This window comes from Manduca sexta, chromosome 10, assembly GCF_014839805.1.
Source record: "Manduca sexta isolate Smith_Timp_Sample1 chromosome 10, JHU_Msex_v1.0, whole genome shotgun sequence".
NCBI lineage: Eukaryota > Metazoa > Arthropoda > Insecta > Lepidoptera > Sphingidae > Manduca > Manduca sexta.
This window is the reverse complement of record NC_051124.1, coordinates 1,428,901-1,456,149: the sequence shown is the minus strand read 5'-3', so window position 1 is coordinate 1,456,149 and position 27,249 is coordinate 1,428,901. Positions and strand designations below refer to the sequence as shown.

The window sequence follows — 27,249 nt, the reverse complement described above, 5'->3', positions numbered from 1 at the left end:
TACACATCGTTGTTTTCCAGATAACGTTAATTGGGGCATTTATACTGCGATCACAGGCTGATTAAATGTATATTGGGGTATTGTTCCATGTGCCCGGAGTCAGTGTGTTAGCGGTTAATTTGGAAACGCGTTATGCAACCAATAATGTGATTTTAAACTACATGGGGTAATTCATTTTAGGGGTTTGCTTTGTATGCACCATATTACTGATGGGATATTTATTAACAATTAATACCACGTTTACAGGCGGACTTAATGACATCGGTTTGGAGGCGAATTAAATTCTTTAGGTTACTTTAACAGACTTTTATAGTTTTCATTAGATTTTGATCTTATTTAATCTTAGCTTATGGTTGAAACTACATGGGGTAATTAATTTAAAGGTTTCCATTGTATGCCTTATATTACTGATGGGGTATTTATTAACAATAAAAACCACGTTTACAGGCAGACTTAATATCATCGGCTAGTAGGCGAATTTAATTCTTTAGGTTTCTTTAGCAGATTTTTTTAGTTTTCACTAGGTTTTGAATTATTTAATCTTAGCTTGTAGTTGAAACTACACGGGGTAATTAATTTAAGGGATTTACATTGTATGCCTCATATTTATTTATAATTAAAACCACATTTACAAGCAAACTTAATGTCATCGGCTTGTAAGCAGATTTCATTCTATCGGTTTCTTTAGCAGACAATTATCGTTTTCAGTTGATTTCGGCCTTATTTAGTCTTAGATTAAGGTTAATTTAGAAATTATATCAACAATGTGATCCTTACAGAACAATACTAGCTCGGTGTGAATTGGTGATAGCACTGTCCGCTAGTGAGTTTACCCTATTCACTAAATTATAAGGATAAGTTTCTAAAATTATTAACGATGTTATAAAACCATGAATAAATAAAACCACTATATTTACTGTTTAATATTATCCGTATACATTTACGCCATTTATAATTTACTGTATAAACTAACGAAATTGCTGTTTTGCTTAACGGATAAGTTAATAATCCCTTGCGAGCGAGTTCAAAACGCCATTTTCCACCCCAATAAAACGTTTTACCCCAATAGACTTAGTCTAGGCAATTTAACTCGAGATATTTCTAGTTTAGATACTGAAATGCCCCGTGAAAGTTCAGAAATATTATCTGATGGATGAATATTAAAATAGTCCTTGTCTCATTTAAAATTACCAATGTAAGACTTTGTTAACTATGAAATAAAGGTTATTTTTTCATTTCTCGATTCGACGTCCGCAATTTCGATGTATTCAAATATTGATAAGAAAGGTAATTTAAAATACTTTATCATGTGATTACTGGTGAATTGTACTCCTACACAATATTTGTTGCACTTTGCTGGATTTTGTTGTTATTTTTTTGTGTATATTTAGTTGTAATTGTTCTGCGTGTTTTCCTAATATAAAATGAATAAATAATACCAATAGCTAGCAATAAGCATTTATTCCTAGTACATTAACTATACTTGTTATTATATAGCGTAAAATCTATATATATAAAAATGAATCCATATTTCCCTTGGTCACGCCATCACGCGTGAACGGCTGGACCGATTACACATTTTTTTTGTTGTGTTTGTTATTGTCAAGAGAAGGTTCTTATGACAAGAAAAAAAAAAACAAAAATTTGAGCGGAAAATTGGAAAATTTAAGAAAATTTAACGACAATATTAATTTTATATAACTGTCAGTGGTTTGAAATAACTGTCAGCGATCGACAGAATGTGCGTGTGCAAACATAGTTAAGACAGGACAACGTCTATCGGGTCAGCTAGTATGATAATAATGTTAACATAAATCTTAAATTGTACGTGTTGTAATCAATCAAGAAAAATAAATAGAAGCAACATGTATGTTGATTTATAAACTGGTCTATATTTTGAGTTGGCAAATTATTTAATATTAAACTTTAAAATCTAAAGTCATAAAGTTGCTTTTACATGAAAGTCACGGAACAAAGATCTACAAATTATATCACTTTGCCTTCACAATAAAGACGAATACAAATATTTGGTTTCAATTTAATTAAGCAAATAACTGAGGCAACATTACACAAAACGGTTCCGCCCTGTGTTTATCATGGAAAGACTATAGAACCAGATCATATTTAACTTAAACATTGATTAGTTTGTTAATAAATTTGCTAAGTTATGCTTAACATAACTTTTTGCCTTATTTAATTAAAAGCTGATTTATTAGCAGAAACAACAAATTAAATACAATGTTATTGTATGAATAAAATACTACAGTTAATCAGTAGTATACGAGTACAAGCCAGGTATAGCATACTGTCCCACTTCTGGCCCCGGGCCTCCTCTGCCACTGAGAGGGATTAGACCTTAGTCCACCACGCTAACCTAGTGCAGATTGGGAGACTTCACACACCTCCTAAATTCCTATAAAGAACTTCTCAGGTATGCAGATTTCCTCACAATGTTTCCCTTCACCGTTAAAGCAAGCGATAATTCACAAAGAATACACCCATAATTTTAGAAAAGTCAAATCTAAATACAAGTACAATTTAATAACTTATCTGATAATTGAAAATAAGACTAAAATCCAATACATAAAGGTTCTTTATGTATCGTATAATTGACGAAGATACTCGAGTTAATTCGGGCAATCATTAATTATTTCCCCTATATTTGAGGGTAGCTAATCTTCCCTTTGAGTTAATCCGTGAGGGTTTGGAAATAACTTTACGTCGCAACTAGTTAGCGGATTCGTGACTTTCGCGTCGCGTGTGAGGAACTTTTATTATTGGGTTAAGAATTGTTTGATTCTCGACAGTTTCGCTTTAATCATTGTATGAGAAATGGAATTATCTGTGGTACTTATTATGCTGTCTTTGTGTTGAGTTGTATCTGCGGGAACACCGCTATGAGTTTCGGGGTTCGAATCCCAGGTCGGGAAAAGTGATATTGGGATTTTATGCTCGTAATCAGTTTGGAGTTTGAAATTTGTGGTCGACTTAGCGTGGTATATTACGTCATGGTATGTAACATATTTGGCGTGAAGTGGTAACCCTAGTTGTGCCTCTGACTAGCCCTACAGGGAGAATTATGTGTAGTGTGTATATTTTGTTTTAAATATTAATTTATTTCATCTTACCAGTATTATACCTAAATGCAATAGATTATGAAGATATTTACATCTTATTATAAACTAATGCATAATCCACTGAATATACGTGGATCAAATGTGTTATACAGATAGAACAATTAACCCATGGTTTGATCCATTACATTTAAGTTTCTTTTTTCCTGAAAAATTGATCCCCGAGCGTTATGACTTGTCTTTCTTCAAACGAGGGTTAAAAAGAATCCTCACCGCCCTGTAGGCATCGGTTCTATTGGCGGTGGATGCTGCTTACCATCAGGCAGACCGCTTGCTCGTTTGCCTACTAAGGCAATGAAAAACACAATTACTTTTATACAGAAATGTCATGCGCGTAGGTGAAACCGCAAGCAACCCAAAATGCTCCATAAATATATCTATACATTGAAACAAATATCTTATGTCTGATTCCATAAAAGCCTCAAGGTACTTAAACATTGATACAGCCGGCCTCATTTAGGCACTCACTTATCAGTTTTAGCTGTAGTGGTTTTCTTTGACATCCCGCTCACGAAGTATTCAACAAAAGGAAATAGTTTATTTTTTATACAACCGAGTGTCCTGAGTTTCTTTCTATGCTGCAGTTGCGACGTGTGAAATTTTTTGTAAGGGAATCCAACATAATATATATGTAGTAATATATGCATAAAAGTCTGCAAATCGTTCCAATGAATATAAGATTTTACGCAAGCCGACAGGAATCGGATTATACGGACCTTTCACCACTGCTATGCTGTGAAATATGTATGAGAGCTGCTTAAAAATCATAAAATTCTATTCCGCAACTAGAAAACCGAGTAACAAGTCGGAATATGAATTATATCAATCTCGATTGCAGCACCTATCTTAATGCGTCTAGCATACTTAGCATTCCTTTGAGGTGGTGTACATAGTGCCGGTAGAGTTGTGGATAACGAGCCTTGATACCTGAGGTCGCGGGGTGCGGGGTCTATTCAACCAAAATGTTATGACATAACACTATATTTACGGCACAACAGCGTCCTTAGTTCTTATGCAATATAAAAGTCACTATTTACTATCCCGGAATAAAATAAATTTATGTTTTCCAAAACATGCTTCAAAATAAACGTGAATTTATAGAAAAATCCGGATACTCAGTAGGAATGCGTTGGCATTGAGTAGCAGTGCATATTTTAATGTATTAGTCGCGAGTCTGCTGTAATTAAATTATGCTTACACTAGGGCTTAGAACGGTTAATCTCGCTTGTGGTGTAAGGCACAAGCGATATTTGTTTGTATTCCTTCATGGTCACGAAGACTGAGTCCGCATGACCACGAAGGCTGCAAAGACTGTAACATCTGGAGAAAATTATAATATAAAAAATCGCGATAAAATCCATAAAATACTTTTATTCCAATGAAATATATTAAAATTATTCTCGCTTATTAATTTATGTCGGAAATTTCTTAAGCCCGCACCGGGAACAGTGGGAAAACTTGCAAATTTTCATGAGCTATTTAGAAGCACGCTCGACTCTATATTTTAATTATGTACCGCTAGCTGGAGCAAGTTTCAGACTATTACTTATTTAACACCTTTCTTGGTTGACTTTTGGATTGTTTTAAGCAGGAAGTTTGAAAACTCTAGACGACAACAGGTACGCCTTGGTAGAGAGGTGTCCTTAAACAGTGCTAGCTTGCATGCTGGGGTATAACTATTAACATTATGAAATTATATTCTAAATTCATAATCATACACAGAAACACACGCCTTTTATCCCTGAAGGGGTGGGTAGAGGCATAACTAGTCCACTTATTTTTCGCAACATGTGTTCTGTCTCAAGAAGTGATAAAAGGCGAGCCGATCGAGTTTTAGTTCTGGACATTTAACTAAAATTAATGATATTATCGTTTAAAATACCTTAAGTAGTTCTATTTTAACGTCAAATATTTACGTAAATGTAAGAAATTATAATAATACCATATTCCGGACTAATGCTCAGCAGAAAAACAAAATATCACTTTGCCCGAACCCAGGATTCGAATCTGACTTCTCGGAGCATAAATATGAATATCAATTATACAATTTGCTTTATAAAAAAAAAAATATTTATTAAAAGGAAACATACATCGATACCTGATTAATACAAAGTTTCGAACAAAAAGCTAAATGTTGTTTCAATTACGAGTCGTCACAGCATGGACATAATACAAAATGAGTGAAAGTATAATACAGGGTAAAAAAATGTTGTCTAATCATATTAAAATTGTCCTAGACCTACAAAACCTAGATCAAACGACGCAGACTACATAAAAGCGCTAACATAGCTGCTTAGCGACATTTGAAGACATCGGTCGAAAACTCTCCAAGTCTACCTACAAAACCATCAAAATTAACAAATTAAAATTGACCTCTCAATTTCTCAGAATTATATCTTAAACGAACCTTATCAAATAACCGTCTTATTTAAACAAATATTAGCTGAGATAAACGACTCCAGTCTTTAATAAAGTAGTCGCTACAATATTCTATTACAGCGTAATAGTAAATAATTTATGATCATCAAAGCTTTATTACAAAATATATATTAGTTTCAAAAACCGCCGACTAATTTCTAATGTATTATTAAAGTTAAATTTTGAATTCTGCCTGATTGTAATTCGTAAAGGCGCCAGTTGTTGATGAGTTTGCAAGACTTTCTGATTGTTTTTGATGTTTGTACTCACCGCAATTACAAAGACATAAAGGTCATTATAGCCTGCGTAATTATTACACAATAATATTTAATTAATATTAATATGGTAACAAGTGTAGTGAAGTAAGCAGTTCCTTAATCTGTCAAAATTCTACACTATTAGTAAGTGATATAACAAACACGACACGAAGGTCTTTGTCGTTTGATTGTGATTGGTCGAGAAAGCAACGCGTCAATCACATGTTAGTTCCTCGACCTATCATGGTGAAGCGATGCGGAGTCTCTTTTCGTGTTCTTGCCGCGATTTAAGTGGGTTAGTTTGAGTTACTATTGTTAATGTGCAGTCATGATGGCAACAGGCGAATAATACTTTGTTGGGTGAAGTAGTTATAAAAATGTATTTTTGAAAAGTAACCTTCATTTAACCATAATCTTCAAAATACCTAACTATGCGTAATTAAATTATTATTTATCATTAAGTACTTATTATCATTCTCGCTAAACAGTCCTAAATAACAGTTTTATTAATATGATTAATGTTTTCAAACAAACTCTTTACGAAAATGTTATTCTGTTGTATAATTTCTCTTCAACAAATTACAATATGACTCATTAAATTCGTATTTGCTTACGTTACACAATAACCTATTTTATTGAGGTAAACGTACACGTTTTACTTTATGAATTATTCAGACAAAGTCGTTGAGACTTCCACCCACATGTAAAACTATGCCATAAAGGTATTTAATTTGTATACTAAAACAAATGATGTTGAAAATATTCTTATTTTACTAGTGGCTTCTTGCGCATGAATTTCTTTGGGGATGAATGTCATACTGTTCATCATCATCAGCCTATATATTTGTCCACTGCTGGATATAGACCTCCTCCAATATGCGCCATTTTACCCTGTCTTTGGCTTGTCGCTTCTAGTTCCTGCCAGCGACCTTTCGCAGATCGTCACTTCACCTAGCTGGAGGGCGTCCTACACTACATTTACCTAGACGTGGTCTCCTCTCAAGAATCCGTTTACGTCATCGTTGTCGGTTCTTTGACAGACATGGCCTGCCCACTGCCACTTCACGTCACACTGTTGGATCTTTGCAAATATAAAGCCGTATGTTAAAACGCGCCTTAGTCTATTTGTGAGCCATATTTAATCCACATTCATTCATAATGATTTCTTATGTTTACGCGAATGTTATACATTTAAATAAATCTATTTAAGGATTTTATCGCGGTTATTTGTATTATTATTTTCTCCCGACGTTTCGAAGACTTTGCAGCCTTCATGGTCACGGGGCGGAGTTCATCGCAGTCCGATAAAATTCGTAAGTTTAATTTCAACACATTCTTTCAAGAATTCACGGCGTTGGCATACATACATTTGTATGTAAGATTTTTTGTGGTGTTGATCAGCCAAGAAATACAAAACATAGTACGGAACATTCCGTACATAAATACAATCACACGGCCGGCGTTATGATAACCACGTTCATTGAATGACTTCTAAATGTTATCGCTTGTCAAGGGTTAAGTGTTATCTCAAACCAAAGATTCTAATATTCAAACAAATATTTTTCCATTCCTCGTGCAAATCTGTCGCGAGTGCTATGTTTAAGTTTGTTATTTTACTAACGCTCGTCACGGTATCATGGGCGAGCGAAATCGACCAAGTTCTTGGAAATATGGTTGTGGTTGCTACGAACGCGGAGATTCACGGATTCCCCAACTGCCATGAATACTTCGCTGAGAAATCGGACACTGTATGTCACTGCAAAGACAAGGAGACCCCAATGCTTTTGTTCCATGAGATCGGTCAAAACTTTACTGCAAAATTAATTCCTATATCAGTCAGTTATGGCGAAGAGAATGCAGAAAGAATGAAACGAGAAGATTGTGTATGCGGTGCTCCGGGAAAGCATTTCGCGCAAATCTGGATGTTTAAAGTGATTGACGACAATTACTATATACAGCACGTAGTAAAGAATGGTAAGAAATATTTCTTGTTAGCCCGAAAGAGAATTGATACAAAGGTCAATATGGAAAAAGTGATACAGTCTATAAATACACAAGGCGGTAACTACACTCTTCTTTGTGATCAATTTAGGCATTGAAGTTGTGATTTTTATATATTTAAGTGAGATCTAATTGTATAAAAGTGAAACAAATAAATGCTACTTCAGTCACGTGTGTTGTTTTATTAATAATTGACAGCTGATACGAATTTTATGATCATTTTACTGAGTGAAACGTGAAGGCGCCACGCAGACAGTTCCACCTACACGGCATAACATCCCGAACTTACTATTACAAGCTTCCATGTTATATTTGATGTGCAAATTAATTACATTTATCACAGATTCCATGTATTTTTGAGTAAAATTTTCCAATGAAACAAACGGCAAGCTCGTCTCGTCATTCAAAGCAATAAATAAACATCCAGCAAGACAGGCCGACATAATTCTAGAAACCGTTAATCAATGATGCAGGGTCTCTCGTTGTTCTACATTACTAATATTTTAAGCACAGTGTATTTGTGCATTCAGGATAAAAACATTATATTAATTATTTTAGTTGAAGTGTTGACAAACAGGATTTCCAATTATTTCATACTACGTGTAATTTTAAATATTCCGAAACCCTTTTTGAAATTTAAATGTAATCCACTCATATCATAAGCGAAAATTATATTTTCCACGTAATGTAAACAAAATACGCGTCACGCTCAAAGGGGAATTTTTTCATTTAACCAATTAAGGCTGGCACACACGGCTGATCCGGAACGGATGGCAAAGGATTTTTAAATTATTCAGTTAATTTTATTTAATTATCATGCTAAATATAATTATCTCGAAGCTGAAATATCCTTTTCCCTTAATAATTTAAATTTCTTTTTCTAAAGTTTAGTTGCGTATGCATGATTACCATGGAGTCGTAGGTGCTTACGAGCTCCGCCCTGTGGAATGGGGGCGTTTGGAGAATTCCACCACGGTATCCCCTGCCTGTCGTAAGAGGCGACTAATAGGGGCCACGAAGGGGGTCGTCGGCGGGCAGGAAGGGGCTGTCCGCCCTAGTGCATTTTTGTGCACTTTTGCACATGTTTCGGCTGACCCCCGGAATGGACGGCAGTGTGTAGTTGACTTCATGCTGCCGTAGACGCCGAGGGAGTCCTTCGGTGCGCGGGGGCTTTAAGCTGCCCCCCCCCCCCGCCCCATAGGAGACGGGCAGCAAGGCGGCACCGCGCAGGGGCGGCTGCGGACGAAGACTTAGACACACACACAAGGGAAAAAAAAAGGTGTTTACGAGCTGCAGAAATCACTACAGACCTGATGGGCTGCTTGCTCGTTTACATGCTAATACTTGAACATCTTAAGGACCTAAGCTAAGCTCATTTGCAGTGAATCTTCCTAGTTTATAGACAAGGCTTTGGTGTCCTCACAACAATTTTGTTTTAATATTGAACAGTGTCAACGAAATCAGACCTTTATGATAGTCAACATAAAATATAATATTATTTGGCAGTCACGCTATAAGTAATTCTATCTCGAGCACGATTTATTAAAGGACAATATTTGTTAAATATATACCCAAGTTTCATCAGGCATTGTATTAAGTATTAATCAACATCAGGACAAACTGTCTACCTATTTGACCTCGGCAAAAAAATTCTTTTCTGTCCTGAATCCATGTGTACCCAGCCTTACATTGCAAATTTTCAGCTTGTGAATATTTGCAGTAGAGAAATAGTCTCATGTTTTGATATTTTCGTTTTACGGACTAATGTGGGAATGGCGGACTTAAGTTTATCCGTATGTGGGCGACATTCCAGTGGTGGTAGTGGCGGATTGAAATGTTTCTTTATTGCAAATTTTCTTTAATTTGTTTGTAGAATTTTTCTTCAGTAGTTTCTATGGCTTTTTTGTTTCTTTTATCATTGAATAATGAGATGAATAACGGTTAGTGTATGCACTACGTATACGCTATCAAATGTTGCACCAAAAACTCTTAAGATGGCAAATTAGTTTGGAAATTTAGTTGAAGCATCTGTCGACTAATCAAATGTCAAAGTTAATTACTAGAAAATGTTAAATATTTTTTTTTTCTTTGTCGCCAAGTTTCTTTGCTGGTGGTAGAATATGTTTTCTGCTGATGGTATATATGTGGATATATTCTGCATTAGCCCGGATGGTGACCACTATACACAAGGTGTTAAAACCCGCCATAGTGGCCTACGTAAATGTGAAGCGTTCTAGATCAGCCTGTGTATATCCGGCCCAAACAGGCCGGCATAATTTTGTCGACTGGCGTGACCTCCAGTCAGTCGATACTCAATGGGGTAACTTTGCCATGATCATATATGCCGTGACAAAGAAAAAGTTTAGGATGAAATAATGTAATTTTATTTTTGCGTCTGTAGTACTTAATATTTAGAAATTCCACACATGAAATAACTTTGACTTAACACTATTTATTTTTAAATGAAAACTTAAGACTGAAAACGTATTTATATGGATGCATAACCGGGTGTATACTTTGTATGTGAAATATAAAGTTACTTCAAGTTATGTTTATTTAGGTTAACTTATTTGAGCTAGTTAAAGTAAGTTTGTTGTGCATCATGTAGAACTTATGACAATAAGGGTCAGAATTGCATAATCAACATGTTTAAGTAAAGTTAACAGCAATTCTCGTCTATTAACTCTTACCTATAAAGTTCAAAGTTCGATACCCAAGGGACGTAACGATATTATAATTTTTCGAAAAGAAAACTAAAATAAAAATACTCGTGAATTGCTCAGTATTAAAATTTATAAAGTTTCTTCTGTTTCTGTTAAATTTATAAAGTTCTTTCTGTTTTAAAGTAGAAAAAAGGAGGAAACAAGGCAACGAGGGTGCTTGGGTACTCGGTTATATAATTCAAAATGACATAGCAAGTTCTAATTTCACATTGGTTTTTTGTAAGACAGTAGAAATAGCCAGGTCAATCTGCCACATTCATGATGTCGCCAAATATGTCTACAGAGCGCTTCAAACACCACACGAAGACATCGCGCCCTATAATCGTAAGCGAATATAGTTATCTGATGCTACTACATCGAGCCAGCCTATTCAAGCTGTCGACATATACGTCTACAGAGTGAATGTAGTAGCACATGATATCGCCCACTATCGGGCGAGAACACAGCCAAATTTGTTTTTTTTTTTTATTATATATTTTTTTTATTTGAATGACGAGACGAGCTTGCCGTTCGCCTGAAGGTAAGCGATGCAAACGCCCATAAACAGTAGAAACACCATCCAACACCTTGAATTACAAAGTATTTTTTGGTATTCCACTGCGCTCGCTATCCTGAGACATGAGATGTTGAGCCTTATTATGTCCAGTCGTAACATTGGCTACAATTTCTTTCGAACCGGCACAGAACAGTGACTGCATACTGCTGCTTCGCGGCAGAAATACCTACCCAGACAGACTCCCACATATGAGAGACCTACCACCAATATAAAACCTATTTCCCCTGCATACCCTTATGTTCAAAGTCGTCCATGTTGGATTATATAATTAGCCAATTAAAAAATAAATAATTTAACTCCTTTTACAGCTGGTATATGTAACGCAGGTGTTTTTTCGTAAACAATCACACGGTCGTTAACTGTGAAGGGCCGCTGAGCTACTAAAGGGCGCCTAATTGCGTGGTTTGTTTACATCGCTACTTAAATTGGGGCCATTAAGCATAAGCGTAAGCGGTAGCGAGTTAAATTTATAAATTATGTGTACATTTTGAAGGAAAAAGTAATTTAAAGATAGAGATCTTACATGTATATTAGATGGAGCAATATAATATATAATACAATATCAGCCCTATATTATATATTATTATCAGCCCTATATTTTTTATACACTTTCCTATTGCGGGGCACGGAACTCCTCTACAACTAAAAGTGATTAGGCCTTGTCCAACACGCTAGCCTAGTGCGGATTGGTAGACTTCATACACCCTCTAAATTTTTATAGAGAACTTCTCAGGTATGCAGATTTTCTCACGATGTCTTCTTTCAAGGTCAAAGCAAGCAATGAATTAAAGATAATTATGATTTTTAATTTTGTTAAATTTCGCTATAATGGCACACGTAAGTATGTCGCGTTCCGGGATCAGCCTGTGTATATCGTAACCAACAGGCCGGCATACTTGTATCGACTGCCGTGGGGTAATCATCTCTCGTCAGCCGACATTCTATTGGACCCCGCTCCACTTACCATCAGTTACAATGGATTCACTTTGCAGTACTCGTATAAAAAAAGCTTATTAATAACAAGATTAAGGGGTCGCTTATTTCATAGCCCCACCGCATTACACGTGACAAGATTTTCAGTTACATTCTTAGCGTAAAGGTTAATTTCGTCATCAAATAACGGTTTGGAACACTCCAACCGTCTCAACGAGGTGATTGCCAATTAGAAAGGCTTTAGGTTAAGAGGATAATAGCGATCAGTCCGGGATTTCGATAATTATACAAGATATATTTTTACTTATTTAAGACTATCTACACAACATAATTCTTCTCTATGAAGAAAAGGGTTTTTAGTATGCAGCGGTACAGTTAGTGCATATACCGTCATCTTGTCAACATCGCCGGAACTGCAAGAGGATCGATGCAGTGATACAACTGGAGTGATAATCACACAGCAACCACGTTAGATGGCGACATCGATCCTGAATCACGCTTGCACAATTTGCGCGACGTGCAGCATATATACCACCTCCGAATAGAAACTGTCGGAGGGGCCGCGGCCGGTCAGGCGCAACATCTGCCTGACTGGGAATCTTCCACTTCCATAGAGGAACGTAACCATCTGTTCCTCTACAGTGGCGTCTACCTTTACGCCGCTAAAAGTACATATACATAGAGTATAGAATAGACGAGTTAGATTGGCGTTGTACCACAGTTTCATGAACCACACCGGGTGGTAAGATATTTATATCCGTCTGGATTACCACACTACACAAGTTGTAAAACCCGCAGTTGCCCATATAATTGTTGCGTTCCGGGCACGTGTAGCCGCTTTTAAACATAATTGTGACTGCCGAGGGGCATTTTTCAATAGCATGGCCGAGCTTGGTCGAAATTATAACAAAGTTTTATGGTATATCTGAAATAACAGCTTTCAATGACCCAATTTACCTTAATTTACTGATCAAAATAAGGCTACAAATTAACAAACTATAAATACTATTTATTGTAGACAAGACAATATTTTGTAAGTAATTGGTGTATGTGTTCTGAGTTATTTATAAAATTAAGTAAAAATATGTGTTATTGACACGAGTGTTTATTTCAGAGTAAAATAGTGTAACTAGGCAAACAATGACATTCAAATATTTACAAAAAATAGAACACATTAAAAAAAATATTGGTCACAATAAAGGTTACATTCTACAACACAATACAGTCAGTGACGAGAGCTAGTAAGACAATGGTCCGATATGGAAGTGAAGCGAGCCAAGCGACAGGTTATAAAAATAAATATTTAAAAATGCCAGTTCGCTCTTCCAAGTAGGCGCTTAGTCATTTGCGTCCTTTGCCAAAATTTACATTCCTTTTTTTGTGTCAGAATACTCAATTTCTCATAAATTGTAAACGTTTATTAATAGTGTCCACATATAATTTGACGAATGAAAAAAATCTAATTCAAATTAAAAATATCGATTATTTAGAAATACCTTAAAAAATTAAATAATTAAGCCTTGAGTCTATCCGGCTTTTACAGACCACACAAAAAGTAAAAACAAATCTCACACTCCTAGATTTTTCCAGCTCAAAATCCTACTTGACATTGAATCTATTATTCAAATAGAATGAAGCTTTTCATGTAAACGTTCAATGAAAATATCAGGCCTTAAACGGATTACTGGCAGACGTGGATCTTTGTAGTTGGCTCTAAATTTAATAACCAGCCGCCAACAAGCAAACAAAGTTAACTGGTAACCGAGTAACATGCATTATTTATTGATATAACGTTTATTCCGATATGTTCAATGTGATTTCTCTAAGGAAATCATCTGATATTTGTAAAAAGAACTAACGTCTGTATTAAAAGGGTAACATAATATTTAATTCATAGAAAACGATAAGAAATTATGTGAAATATTACATACTTGTAATTGTGAAAGATGAATTTTCTGAAGGGGAACCCGACACAATATATAGGTATTAATATGCATGAATGAGGTCTGCAAATCGTTCTGATGATATGAATTCTACGTAAAGGAAAGTTGGCAGGAATTGGGTTATATGGACCCTTCGGCACTGCATACTTATTAATTATTTTTGTAATCGACGAAATTTACCTACCAAAAAATCTTAGTTTTTAAAGCAGAATTGTTAAAAGCTAAAACAATAAAAAATATATAATTGCAAAATGTCGATAGATATTGTAATTTTCACTTTTTGGACGACCAACATCTCAATTCCCTACTATATATCAGCTGAGATGCTGTCAAGTTAAAGTCAGCATCTCAAAGTCGTCGCTTTTTAATAAACAGATATCAACATCTCATATGATATCTTAAGTCATACCATAAGAAGAATTTTTACAACTCAGTTTTATTTATTACAACGCCGACTCAGATGAGGACTAGCACTTAAATAATAACTTAAGCTCGTTTTTTGAAATAGTTCCGAATCTTTATCTTTCAACAACATAACCGCTCAGTCACCCTCCACGTGGGCTAGGTGGTAGTAATAAGGAACTTTCCCCGCGAAACCAAAAAAAAGGCCGTGGCTATTTCATTAACGGATATCAACATCTGATATGATATCTTAAGTCACACCATAAGACGATTTTGGCAGCGGAATTTCGTTTATTAAACAACGCCGACTCAGCTCTCAGCTTTGAAATGAAAACTTAAGCTCGGTTTGTGAAATAGTTCAGCATCTTAAGGTCGTCTTTATTTAATAAACGGATATATACATCTCATGTGACATCTTAAGTGACAGCATAAGAGGGATTTTGACAGCCGAGTTTCGTTAGTTAAACGTCGACAACGCCGACTCAGCTAAAAACGAGCACTTATATGATAACTTAAACTCAGTTTATAAAATAGTTTCCATACATTAAAAATATCTGCTTGATGTCTTTCTCGAAGATGAATTTCAGTTGCTAGTACGGCTGTATAACACTTATCTTAACTCTTAAATAGCATCTTAGGCTCCGTTTATAAACTAGTTTTAATACATTAAATAGTTACTTGAGATCCATCTCAAAAATTAGTGTTATTTCTTAATACAGCCATATGTCATGCATAAACAGTGCTACACAACAAGTACATAGTCATCTTCTGAACCTTAAAATCTATAAACATCTATTCTAACATAGATAATATCTACTACAACTATTAAAAACTAAAACATTCGCCTCTCAACTAAGTGCATTTCTAAGTGCCGCAAACCGCACTGACCACACTTAAAGTGGAATGGAGGTCGGACCTTCTAATTGCTGTTTCAAATAATATCTATATAACGTATTGGGATATTTTCAAGACCTTTAGGTGCTTACGGTTGAATTATTTATAGTTTTATTTTGTAACTAGCTTTTGATCGCGGCTTCGTCCGCGTGAAGGAGTTTTCCCGGGATAAAAAGTAGCCAATAACCTTCCCAAGGTCGTAAACTATCAACATACGAAATTTGATAAAAATCTGTTCTGTAGATTTTGAGAAAGTCGATAACATACAGCCAAACAGAAATGGGGATTTTATATTACAATATGTATGTTTAGAGTTTTTAGATATTCTCGACTACCTTCGATAATTTTTTTTGTTTCTCATAAAGATATATAGGTTACATATAGGTTAATAATAATATCAAGCCTGTATTATATATCCACTGCTGGGCATTGGCCTGCTCTACGAGAGGGATTTGGCCTTAGTCCACCACGTCGGCCTAGTGCAAATTGGTAGACTTCACACATTTTCAAAATTCCTATAGAGAACTTCTCAGGTATGCAGGTTTCCTCACGATGTTTTTCTTCGCCATTAGAGTAAGTATTAATTTTAAGTCTTTTAAAATATTTATTAAATAATTTCACTCGAGTTGAAAGATTGCATTTCGTCTATACAGCAGCAACCTAACTTACTTTCCGATGGAGCGCTCGAAGTTTAAGCCACAAAACAATTCCCATTAGAGATTGAGACCACAATACTGTGCTGTTACAAAGCAAGCCAGAATTGCGGCGGCCTTGAAACATACGTGAAAATGAACATATGACGCCTCTCTCCTTCAAAAGGGTAGGTAATAAACTCAAAATACGCCAGCTATGTTATATTTATATAAATGGATGTCGAAACCGTCAAGCTTGCATGCTATAAATCATATTAACGTGCATAAGAAATAGCAACACCATACAGTCTTCTTAGAATGTATCTTTATACTCTGGGATTAAGGGGTGATATATGTTTGTTTTTTATAATATGAGCATATATTCAATGGCTCCTTTTCTGAGAATAAATTTTCTCTACCATTAATTCAGTCATGGTTGGCCATGTTACCCTAAAGTAATTTTCTGGTGGTAGGATATATTTTATATCCGTCTGGATAGCGACTACTGTACACAAGGTGTTAACACCCGCCATAGTGCCACATAATTGTCGGTTTTAACAGGCATAAGTGGGTCCACTGACGAGGGTAATCATCTCTCGTCAGTCGACATTCTATTGGACTCCACTCCACTTACCATCAGGAGCTGTGGGGTCACTTTGTCGGGCATGGATAAAAACACAATTTCAGCTAAAAAGAATTTCTCATGATGACATTTCAAAGTGAATCCCAAAAAAATTATATTAATCAATACATAATTACGCAATTTTTATAAGTTACATATTATTATCGAATTTAAGATCTTCGTCTTGGCAGTGTTTTCCACTCGCATTAAGCTACTGCTGCAGAGAATTAAAGATTAATCATGTACAGTATTTGCAAAACAAACGAGGCGATGTCGACTGCAGTAGCCGAGAGAGCATTAATTACGAATTCTCTGTTTACAGCTCATTGTTGTCTAACTGCGGTTGAGTAATAAATACATGTAACAATTATTTCCTGACTTCTCACTAAGGTTCATGTTTAATTAGTCTTATATTTTTAACTAGCGATCCGCCCTGGCTTCGCACGGGTGCAATGCTGTTACTAAATACACTACAGAAAAACTGTTAACGTTGTATATAAAAACATAGCGGCCCGCTCTGGCTTCGCACGGGTATAACATAACAAAATAACAGTATTTTTCCACTATTTAATGGGTGTTATTATACATATAAACCTTCCTCTTGAATCACTCTATCTATTAAAAAAAACCGCATCAAAATCCGTTGCGTAGTTTTAAAGATTTAAGCATACTAAAGGACATAGGGACAGAGAAAGCGACTTTGTTTTATACTATGTAGTGAAGATAAATAATATAGGTATTATTTGGCCCGGATAGTGACCACCGTACACAAGGTGTTAAACCCCGCCATAGTGGCCCACGTGTGTCGCGTTCCGGGATCAGCCAGTGTATATCTGGTTCCAACAGGCCGGCATAATTGTTTCGACTGTAAAGGGGTAATCATCGCTCATCAGTCGATACTCTAGCGGACCCCATTCCACTTACCATCAGGGGTTACGTTGACATGTCCGTATATAAAACTATTACCAGTGGCTTCGGTGGTGTAATAGTATTGTGTGCGCGGTACACCCCTAAGAAGTCCCGGGTTCGTATCTCCGGTCGGAAAAAGTGATTTATTTATTTAGGATTGCAAACTGAGTTTAAAATGATAATTTATAAATATATCATACATTCATAACAAACAAAAAATTATTGCAACTCTGATTATATGCAACCACAACATGAGCCACATAGCAATTATACTCAAACAAAAAAAAAATTGAATAGTATGGTTTATTCTCAATATCATACCGGAGTCTAAAATTTACGACCGATACAGCGATAAGGTCGACCTATCACATAATGGGACAGAACATACATTGGGAAAAGTGAATGCATTTGCACTTTTGCTTACCACGTTGAATGTAAAAGGCGTGAGTGCGTGTCTATATTACTATTTGATCTCGAAATCAAACGTAGGTGCAAATTGGTTCAATATACTCTCACCTCACTAGATTGATACACAAACAAACAAGGTCGAATGCAGGAACTGACGGCCATATTTAGTCTATGCATTTAGGCTAGACCGTTCTAATTAACGGATAAACACACGTGGAATAATACCAACTGCATATATACCTGTCACAGTGCTAGCCACCGGCACTACTACTGTGACTTTTTTATACGCACGCCAAAATGAGCTCACTGCACCTTGTAAGAAGAGTGGGGTCCAATCAAGGACCTTAAACGATATAGTTAGTTATAGAAAGGACATCAGGGCTAAATTTTTGGCCCCAAAGTTATTACCAATTTGTAATAAGTTGGCGTCTTATTTGAAATGTCCGTATGACAAAATGTCACGGCGTCCTTATAATACAATTGAAAAGAGCAACACCAGAGTTTCTTGAAAAGAGCAACACCAGAGTTACTTGCCCGTTCTTCTCTGGTGAAAACTGCTTTCCGAACTGGTGGTAGAGTTAATATTGACGGAATCTAAATAATGTATAACATTTTACAGATTCAAATAAATCATTTCATTTCATTTCAATAAAAATAATTTAACAAAAAAAACACTCAAAATCAAAAAATAATTTCACATAACAGGTATATACTGGATACCAATTTTGGATTCAATGGGACCAATCTGGAGGTATGTTCTTTCGAATAAAAAAAGGATTTTCCAAATCGGTCCATAAATGAGCGAGTTGTAAGATAACAAACATTAAAAAAAAAACATTCACGTCAAATTGATAACGTCCTCTTTTTTTGAAGTCGGTTAAATATTTACAGAAAATATGCTAATATTTGCATTAAGGCGATACCTCAAGGTCCATTTTCATACATTTTGTTTCACCTTTAATCTGGGTAACTAAACAAGTATTGGCAAGTAAAGAATTTAAATTCACGTCTAGTTAGTGATTAGTTCTCGCAGTTGAAAGAAAAACGTAAAAATAATTAATAATCATGGATATTTCGGCCTTTAAAATTTCGTCATATTAAATTATGATATGGAAAAAATATGATGTTTTGCTATTTCACGGTAGATTAAGTTTATCACATGAGCGCAATACTTTTGTATGGAAACCTTCCCAATGTCCACTCTATATAATATTATAACTCTTTGGATTCAATAGAATGTTGACTGACGAGGGATGGTTACCGGCAGTCAGGCAATATCGATCACGCGGTTGTTACACGCGCTGTATTCATGCCGACGAGCATTTGCCGACGAGCTATTTGGGGTATGATATTCTATAGAGCGAGAACGTTAAGCTATCCGCGTCTACAAGTCTTGGGTACAGTTTCGACAGCGCGTGTCACTGCAGCTCCTTTGTCGTGTTCCTAAAATCCGACAATAATTGGCCGCAGCGTGTTCGGACGCGGGAATCTTTGAATTAACTCTGGTTGGTTACCCATTAGGAGCAGTTGGCGCACGAACCGATGTTCAGGTATTTGACGCACGTAATCGAATCGAATTCTTTGTGAATTGTCGCTTTCTTTAATGGTGCAGGAAAACATCGTGAAACCTGCATACCTGAGAAGTTCTCCGTAGGAATTTTGAGGGTGTGTGAAGTCTATCAATCCGAACTAGGCCAGCGTGGTGGACTAAGGCCTAATTCCTCTCAGTAGTAGAGGAAACCCGTGCCTAGCTGTGGGATAATATATAATACAGAGCTGACCTTATCGAATTGAGGTTATAAATAGAATGATAAAAGGTTTCTGATGATATTTTCTTCATCGTTAATTAATCCCTAATCCTCTCAGTAGTGAAAGTGGCCCGAACTCGACAGAAGGATAGTATTTTATAGATCCTGCTAATATTATAAAGCGAAAGTTTGTAAAAATGTTTGGATGTTTGTAAGACGTAAGCACAGAATTATCTGTATGGATTTGGATGAAATTTGGCAAACGGATAGACCTATTTCTGGAGTAACACATGGTCATATTTTTAATCCTGGTAATATGTTCCCATGGAAAGTAATGGATTTTTTAATCTAGTTTTGAAATAGATGGCGCTGGAGTAGTGTTTTAGGGGCTTTTGTAGCGGGAAAAGTATTTCACCTGAGAAACACCTACGTTATAATATAAGGTTATTATTATGAAGTAGTTGGTTTTAGAGTGACTTTTATATTTGGTCATGTTTATAGTCGACAAGTAACATTTCCTCAAAAGTTCCTTTACACAAAACCAATATTGATATTTCCAAAAGCAGTTCTGGAGCATTCCTGATCAATAAAACACATCCGTCTGGCAATACCTGGCGCATATAACATGCAAATATGTATGCTCTGTGAATACGTTAGAGTGCACTTTACAGCGATGACTAGTATAGCTGACGTTTATACGGTATAGCAGGATTATGCTTTGATAAATTTGCGTGTAGCGTGAAGTGACTCCCACTTACTGTTTCAGAATAAGTTGGATAGATAGATAACTTGATATATTCCGCTTAGTATTTTTCAAACACATCTCTATTTCACGGCTTTTTAAATACATGTAGTTTTTTTATTGCTACGAATGATGAGACGAGCTTGCCGTTTGCCTGATGATAAGTTATACGACCGCCCATAAACAGTAGAAACATCATCCAACAACTTGAATCATAAAGTATTATAAGTACCTTGATCGCTAAAGAAACGTCTATATGCCAAACTTTAATCCGTTCAATGTTTCATAAGTGTTTTGAAAAATATCTTCACCAACTTCTAAATTGATAACTATAAATTGGTAGTCAAAAGTGCTGGAAGAAAATTGTAGCCATAGTAATAACTTTGAATCTCGAGACATGTTGAGACATGGATGACTAACGCAGTAGAGTGCTACGCAGTACTTGGTATTTCAAAATTCTGTATGTTGTTGCTATTGGTTATAGGCAATCGTATCACTCCCCACTTACATGAACGGCATGCTTATCTCTTCATTCAATTGCATTAAAAAATGGAACTTCACATTCGATTTCTGTAAGACAGCGGCATTACCCCGGTCGAGTCGATCCATACTCTTTACAAATATGCCAGCATGTCGCCTTTCTTTCCAGTTTCATTAAAAATAAATACTAAATAACTTTTCACTTTTTACCGCCCCATAACATTTTATGAGATCTCCCCACTATATAGTTGAAGAGGCTAAAGCTCAAATAAATTATAAAGCAAAGCAGCGCTCATCTGGGAACAATAAGTGCCTTTGAAATGGGATCTCTTTAGCATTTCTGCGGCAAATCACCTTTCAACAGATTTTTCCTATTCTTACGGCTTTGCGCGTCATTTTATATCTGTTTTTAAAAGTACTCTTAATTATTTGTATTTAAAAATGATAGAGCTGTGACTAACTGTGAAGTATAAGTAACGTATTTCTTATATCAGTACGGCAAAGTGAATCCAGTACACCTGATGATAAGTGGGGTAGGGTACAGGTAATGTCAACTGACGAGAGATGATTACCAGTGGTAGAGTGACATTTTCGAAAGGAAACCTCACAACATATAGGTACTACTAATATGCGTATATGCGGTCTACAAATCGCTCCAATGAAAATTAGATATTACATAAGCTACGAAAGGGAAGTTGACAAGAATCAGGTTATTTGGACCTTTCGCCACTGGTGTGGATGTACTAGTACTAGTACTCGGCCTGCTCTTTTTACACGGTAAAATGATCCCACTGCACTTGATGATAAGTAAAGTGGGGCTTAAATAGACTGTCGACTTAAAAGAGGTGATTGTCGCCAGTTGAGAAATTTATTATATTATACAATTATACAGGCTTGTTTGGAACCATGTAACGTACCGACTGTTGTATCATTCAATAGTTTTTAATCCAACTTTAAAACAAGCGACGATCGTCTAGTTGGTAGTGGAACGGACTACTGTGATGAATGTTCCCAGGTTCAAAACACAAAGGCACGCACCTCTGACTTTTCTAAATTTACGTGTGTATACTTTGTGAATTATCGCTTGCTTTAACGGTGAAGAAAAACACCGCGAGGAAACCTGCATACCTGAAAAATTCTCCAAGTATTTGAGTATATTTGGAGTCTACCAATCCGCTCTAGACCAGCGTGGTGGACTAAATCCCTCTTAGTAGTAGAGGAGGCCCGTACCTAGCTGTGGGACAGTAAATACAGGGTTGATATTATAATCCAACTCTAAAGGTTTTGCTGTATTAGAAATGAAAGCAAAGAAATATCTTACCTAACTAAAACATTTCTTTGTTCCAGGTAGCCCCAAACATAATAGAGTTCGTCAAATCTCCAGTAAACATCATAGATTTTATAGCAACACTGAGTTTCTACATGGATGTCGTGGTGGAACTGACAGTGGTGAAGCAGTACGTAGAGAAAGCTGACATCCTAGAGTTCATCTCCATCATCAAGATCCTCAGGCTGTTCAAGCTGACGAGGCACAGTCCAGGGTTGAAGATCTTGGTGCACACGTTCAAGGCGTCGGCTAAGGAGTTGACGCTCCTCGTATTTTTTCTGGTGCTCGGTATCGTGATATTTGCCAGTTTGGTGTATTATGCTGAGAAATCGCAGGTGAGTCTTTTTCAAATACTTCAATATGCTCGGTGATGTAGTTGTATTGTGTGTGCGGTACGACACTGTTTGAGGTACTGGGTGTAAATCCCAGTTTGAGCTAACTGCCGTTTTTTTACGGAGTTTCAGCTCAGAATCCGGAGTGTGTGCCCGATGTGGCGATAAGCTCACCTCCTACCATATCATGGGACGAAAAGCATTTAGCGAAAATTGGGTGTCCTAATTGCATCTTTGCCTACCCTTTCTTGAATAAAAGCGTAATTTCTATTTCTTTGTTTAATGCTTGCGATCATCTTTTTTTTTTGTCATATAATTCCCACTGCCCAATTTTATAAATCTATAAATAGTCCATGCGCTTATTTAAGCATCAAACACAAAATTCCGTTTTATTCCGATTTTATTTTGTACTCCGCAATTTCAGCTTCATAAAACCAGTTAAAAATGAACCCTATAAATAACGTACACATGAAATTTGTATGAAAATGAGCGCATACATAATTTTGTATGCGCTTAACACGGTCAATGTAAATGCACCTTAACAATATTCAAATGAATTTACGCTGGTGGTTGGTTAAAATAACTCGGTGTGACAACTCCATTAAATTTCCGTTGAGGTTGGTCACTTGATAAATTGTTGTACGTTGTTGTATAGCAAAATATACGAACTGCATTTGATGATGAATTACTTTCGCTCATAAAAATGGACTTTGTTGAAGTAATTTTGAGTGCCGATACCATCGACCAGTCTTTACTGATAGTAACAAAGTTTTAATCGTCATTTCTCTTCATCTACCCTGACTGATCACCAAACCAAGCGTCGCACCATTGGTTTCTTAGACGGTCTCCCTAGGCCTAATATCAACCATTTTCAGTTTTCTCCAGTTTCGATGGGTGACATCAAAAAGGTAATCCTTTCCATTAAATCCAATGCGACTGGCTGCGATAACATCAGTCGTCGAATGATAATCCCTATCCTGGATCACCTACTCCCAGCCATTTCGGACATTATTAATGGCTCCCTTTCCTCTGGCATATTCCCATCTCTGTGGCGGAAAGCCATTGTGATTCCTCTTCCGAAAATTCCTAACCCTTCCCATGCGAAAGATTTCCGTCCTATATCCATTCTTCCTTTCCTCTCCAAAGTGCTTGAGGCTTGTGCACATAAACAATTGTCTGAGTTTGTGCACCTGAACAACCTGTTGTGCCCACTGCAATCCGGTTTCAGACATGGTCACAGCACTACAACTGCGCTACTCAAAGTGACTGGCGATATTTGGGCGGGCATGGAGGACACCAAGGTCACTGTATTGGCCTTGGTTGACTTCTCGAACGCCTTTGGTACCGTCAGCCACGACATCCTTCTAGCCATCCTCTCCCACCTCTTGATCTCTCCTTCGGCTCTGGATTGGTTCTCGTCTTATCTTCAGGAATGCCAGCAGTTGGTGCGACTTGGCGATTCCTCGTCCAGTTGGTGCCACATAAACTCTGGAGTCCCTCAAGGCGGCATACTCTCCCCATTGTTGTTTTTAATATTTATCAATCTCTTAACTCAAGAACTTCAGTGTGCGTACCACCTGTATGCCGATGACTTGCAAATATATTCTCAGGATGGAGTCGATAGCGTATCCGCGGCCGTTGACAGGGTGAACAGGGACTTAGTTAAGATTAAAACCTGGTCCGACAATTTCGGTTTATCCGTGAACCCTGTGAAATGTCAGGCCATTATTGTAGGTAGTTCCAGGATGATCAGCAAGGTGGATAATACGATCATTCCACCCGTTAGATTCAACGGTACAATCATTCCTTGGAGCTCTAGTGTACGAGATCTCGGTCTGCATATCGATTCTACCCTGAGCTGGAGGCCCCAGGTAACGTCAGTCTGTCAGAAAGTCACCGGTACCCTTCGTGCTCTTTACCGTCTGAAGAACTTTCTCCCGCCCAAGACCAAGACTCTGCTGGTGCAATCCTTAATCCTTCCTATAATCGACTATGGTGATGTGTGCTATTTTGATCTGAATGCAGACTTACTCAACAAACTAGACCGACTTCTAAATAAATGCATTCGATTTGTGTTTAATCTCCGTAAATTTGATCACATCTCTTCCTATCGTCTACAACTTAAATAGCTGCCTATATGTCAGCGGCGTTCGTTGCGAGCACTAACTACTTTATTGTCTTTTCTTAACTCCCCTACTCCTCCTACTTACTTATCTTCAAATTTCCAATACCTCTGTAATAGTCACGATAGGAACCTTCGCTCAGCTAACAATCTTCTCCTTAAATGCCCACGTCATAGCTCTGACTTTACTCACTGTTCTTTCGCTGTCCAATCTATTCTTCTATGGAATTCACTCCCAACCGAAATCAGATCGTCAACCACTCGGTTTGCCTTCAAAAAAAGAGTTCGACAGTTACTGCTGAATGAAGCGGAATAATCACCACCTTAACTTATTATATTACATTATATTCTTATGTATATATGTATATTTATACGTATATGTTTATGTAATTATAATATGTATTTTATGTGTTTTGATAGTTACAATGTTACTTATATTATATTTATAGTTATTATAGGTATTTTATATATACCTTCTTTCTCAATGTCACATTACCGTGATGCACCTACCTTGATTATCTCTGCACCACCATAAGGTTGACTGGTAGAGAATGCCTTTGGCATTAAGTCCGCCTGTATACATTTGTATATTAAGTGCAATAAATAAAAATAAATAAAAATAACAATTTAAATTACTGTTACTCTTACTGTAACAAATCATAGATAACTAACTGTTAGAGAGGATATATAGGTATTTGAGAAAGGGACAGCAATATTATCGTTGGATTGTAAATTTACTTCAATTCATCTTTTCTTCTACTTAAAATTATACTATTATTTGGATGGTATCACAGTTTTATAATATTATAATATTTTCCGACATTTTGAAGACTGCAGCCTTATGGTTACGGGGCGGACAAAGGTAATGGTTATCCGAAAAGACAAAGTTACAATATCTGCCTACATGTAAAAATTATACGATTTTGTTTGACGGTCCGATCTACGCAGAATGAGCTCACAGTGTTCTGAAGTCTGGCTGAAGGCTTTTCGGGTTCCGATTTAATTAAATGTTTAACAGGATCCAAGGCTTGCGTAAACTTTCAACAATCTTCTCTATTAAAATTGGGATGGTTTTACTTTCAATAGCCATCAAAAACCTCAACAAAAATAATCTTTGCCCCACTGCTTCCTCCACTGTACAGGTGCCGGCGGAATTTTCATTTCAAGCATGACACGGGCCCAAACGTCGCGTAAAATTTAATTGGCAGTCGATTCCGTCTGGATGCAGTTACTTTGTGCCTTCATCACTATTCATAGTGGATTTTGGAAGTATCGCTTTTTAAATTGCATCGATATTCCCTCGTTTTTTGAATTCATTGGTTTTGTTATTGTGATTATTGATTTTGTTAGGTGTCGCGCAGACGGTGTTAACTTCTTGGTGAGATAAATGCTATTAAAATTTATATTGCTGAAGTTCCTTATTCTTATGGTATCGAAATAAAGGTATTTTTTGTTATTGTTTTATTTCGCTTTATTTACGACGTTTGGAAGACTAAAGCCATCAGTCGCGGACAGAGGTGTTGGTGGTACGAAACATGTATGTTACAAAATTTGCCTTAATTTTACAATAATTAAAATAAAAAATTAGTCATTGATGACCCGATCTGCGTAGGAACTCGCGGAGTCTAAAGGTCAGGTAGTTGGTATTTTGGGTTACGATTTAATTCTGACATCATATCTGGTTGATTAGGGTTACCTCTGTTAGGATAGGTTATTGCCTGTTGCAATTAATAAAATTATCATCAAAATCAAAACAATAGTTCTGGAGATAGGTGATATAAAATCATAAATAACTTCAGCTCTACATTAGTATAAAATGATTTTTCAGTTCGACAGTTTTTTAATTTAACATTACCAATATGTTTATAATGTCTATGCCTTGTCCCGCGCGGGTAACACTAGCGCGTCTGTCTCGCGCAAAATGGCCGCTGACGTTATTTACGCAATTTGGTCCTAATGAACAAAGAACAGAAACTTTAACAATTACTTTTTAATGATTATATAATGGTGGAGACGGAATATTAGTTAGTGTAATTTAAAATAATTGCGAATTTGATACCATATTAGCTATGTTACATGCTTTTAGTCAGTCATATAATTAGCGTTAACAGTTGACTAATAACTAGGTTATTTGGACTAAACATTATCCTCATTAAGTTCCAGCTAGTGGTGTGGTATAAGCAGAAATAAAGTAATTTAATAGCTTTAAGTAACTACTCCTTGTGTGTCAAAGACTTTCCGGTGAGGTCCTGTGACTGTGAAAAAAAAAACTGTTTCTACTTCTTGGCCCATTGACTATCAGCCGTCTTCAATAAACAATCCCAATCTCAATCTTCAATCCAATTTCGAGAATGAATCAATCAAGATAGCCCATTTATAAGTATGTCAAAAAAATCGTTATTATTAGTCCATTTTTGAGATAGATCAAATAAATGCAATTGTTTATTGAAAATGGCAGTATGTTAATGCAAATCATAGCTCGTCACTAGGTTGTTAAGAAAAACAAATAATTTCTAAAATCACCTCAAAAAAGCGACCCCTCACAAACAATGCATCAAACATCAAAAGAAATGCGGAAGAAACTTCTGGAACATAACATCGACCCTTTCAACGTTCACGAAAATAAATGTTGTCACAGTGTATTAGAGTACGTTCTTTGATTATAC

At 36.3% G+C, this 27,249-nt stretch overlaps 1 protein-coding gene across 1 annotated transcript in view; it reads left to right on the top strand.

Moving 5' to 3' along the window:
* The window catches only part of LOC115450751 (potassium voltage-gated channel protein Shaw), a 227,759-nt gene that overhangs the window by 124,838 nt on the left and 75,672 nt on the right, over positions 1–27,249 (top strand). The window contains exon 6 of the mRNA XM_037437251.1: positions 22,150–22,464. Within this exon, the coding sequence (XP_037293148.1) occupies positions 22,150–22,464 (315 nt within the window). The remainder of the gene's footprint in view (positions 1–22,149; positions 22,465–27,249) is intronic.